Source organism: Saccostrea cucullata, unplaced genomic scaffold (assembly GCF_032062105.1).
Source record: "Saccostrea cucullata isolate Sc308-1 unplaced genomic scaffold, CSIRO_AGI_Scuc_v1 ctg16102, whole genome shotgun sequence".
Taxonomy (NCBI): domain Eukaryota; kingdom Metazoa; phylum Mollusca; class Bivalvia; order Ostreida; family Ostreidae; genus Saccostrea; species Saccostrea cuccullata.
Window position 1 is genome coordinate 1 of NW_026940952.1, and position 1,930 is coordinate 1,930.

Consider the following 1,930-nt stretch of genomic DNA (forward strand, 5'->3'; position numbering starts at 1 on the left):
TTGTGATCTGTTTTAAACCATTCTTTGTTTGTCTGGCTATATACCTGTATACATACTAGAATATATATACCCCACTAGGTCACATACACACACAAAAAATCGTTATTCTACACTGAATAATTTAGTAACTGTCATTTTATACGTGACGTGCTTTAAAGAAGACATTGCCAATCGATTGCAATTTCTCCTGCAAGTTAGGCCACTTACATTAGTTCTTTGTTTTACATATCACAGTCGGGCAAATTATAAAAAAAAATTGAGTTCGAAAAGATAATAAATTTAAGGCAGTTTTATTTATTGATTAATAATGTAATTTTTGAATATATTTTCTTAATTGTGAACCATGGTCTTACATGTGTAGTGAATTCACTCGTAAGCTCTAGTAAGTCAAAGTGATGAACCGTGTATTTACCTTTGTCAAGACCTGTGATAGTTTTAGGAAAAAACATTTCTAGTTTTCATCGACTTGCGAGAAAAGTGCTAAAATGTCGATTGAAATTAATACACTGGTACACTTAAATTTCATTAATCAAATTGAAACTGTCATCAAATATTAATGATAACGAAGTATTTGTATTGTGAAATTCTATAAAGGTCAATGGATTATTGTTCATTTCATATTTTCCCAATATGATTTTGGTTTACTAAGATTTCTTTAATTGTCAAGTACTCAGTAACTTTAATTGGCAAGTAACCCATGTTGAAAATGACAAACTCGATATTTTGAGCACCAACATGAAAGATTTCTAAGTTTTTTTTAAAAATTCTCTATTTTATAGTATTTATTACACATTATTTCATTAACCTTCACTCATTTAATTTAACAAAATATAAATGTTCATAACAACTTATCTGATAATTTGCAGCGAGCTACCAGCCAGGTTATCAGCCGATGATGGGGCATGCAAGCGTGACCGTTGTCCATCAGCCAGGAATGGTGATTACGCAACAGTTTAGAGAACATCCGGTCCGCACTAAATGTCCGGCCTGTCAGGCTGAGATCCTTACATCAACCTCTTACGAAACCGGAACCTTTGCTTGGGTTATTGCCCTTGTATTGTGCCTGTTTGGGTGAGCAAATTTAAAAATAATTATTCGCTGATGAATATTTTAAGCGCCAAAATTTTATAAAGGATTAAATTGATTGGTTGTGGAGGAAACTCTCTACACATTCCTGGAAGTCTGCGGGTTGGAATAGATGCCTTTTTCTGCAGTTCCAGAATATATGATTAGAAAATGTTAAGTTATAATTGTTGACAAATTTTATGACCACCTTATATACTTGGCCAAAGGTTGCTCTTCAGATATAGTCCTACATGTACATGTAGTATGTCAGACTTGCTACATGACTTTGAAAGAATGTCTAATTGATTCAAATACATGTTAATGATCCAAGGCTTGTCTAAAAGGAAATAATCTCGTAAAAAGCAACATGTAGATCTAAAATCTGAATGTTGTCGATTTGTATTTAAGATTATTTGAAATAATTCCGTCTGTTACTTTGTAGGTTGTGGCTGGGTTGTTGCCTGATCCCTTTCTGTGTTGATGGCTGCAAAGATGTCGTCCACAGCTGTCCGAACTGCCGACATACCATCGGAAAGTTCAACCGAATGTAAAACCAGAGTCTGACCAACACGAAATGACCACCAAACTAGATTTTTAATTTTGCCTTTTCAAACAACCGCGTTTTTTTTCTTGGGAAAAAAACCATGATGTGATACAACTGTAAACTTTTTTTTTTTTTTTGCCTTTTTTAGCTCGACAAACAAACGTGCTATTTGTGCCAAGACGAGTTTCAAGTAGACATGCATGTAAATAATATGTAGTAATTTTTTCTCTTTGAACACATATCTCATTCACAAAATACTGTATACAGGCAAATTTTCGCCCCTGTTTTATTTTCGCCCCTTTCACCCTAGCATTGCTTGGG

At 33.9% G+C, this 1,930-nt stretch overlaps 1 protein-coding gene across 1 annotated transcript; it reads left to right on the top strand.

The window, feature by feature from the left end:
- Positions 1-866: 866 nt before the first annotated feature.
- On the top strand, positions 867-1,694 carry LOC134256699 (lipopolysaccharide-induced tumor necrosis factor-alpha factor homolog; the record flags this gene model as incomplete). Its single annotated transcript, XM_062739380.1, has 2 exons — positions 867-1,071; positions 1,508-1,694. Coding segments are annotated over 2 exons (314 nt in total), but the record flags the coding sequence as incomplete, so codon positions are not given.
- Between the last annotated feature and the right edge of the window lie 236 nt (positions 1,695-1,930).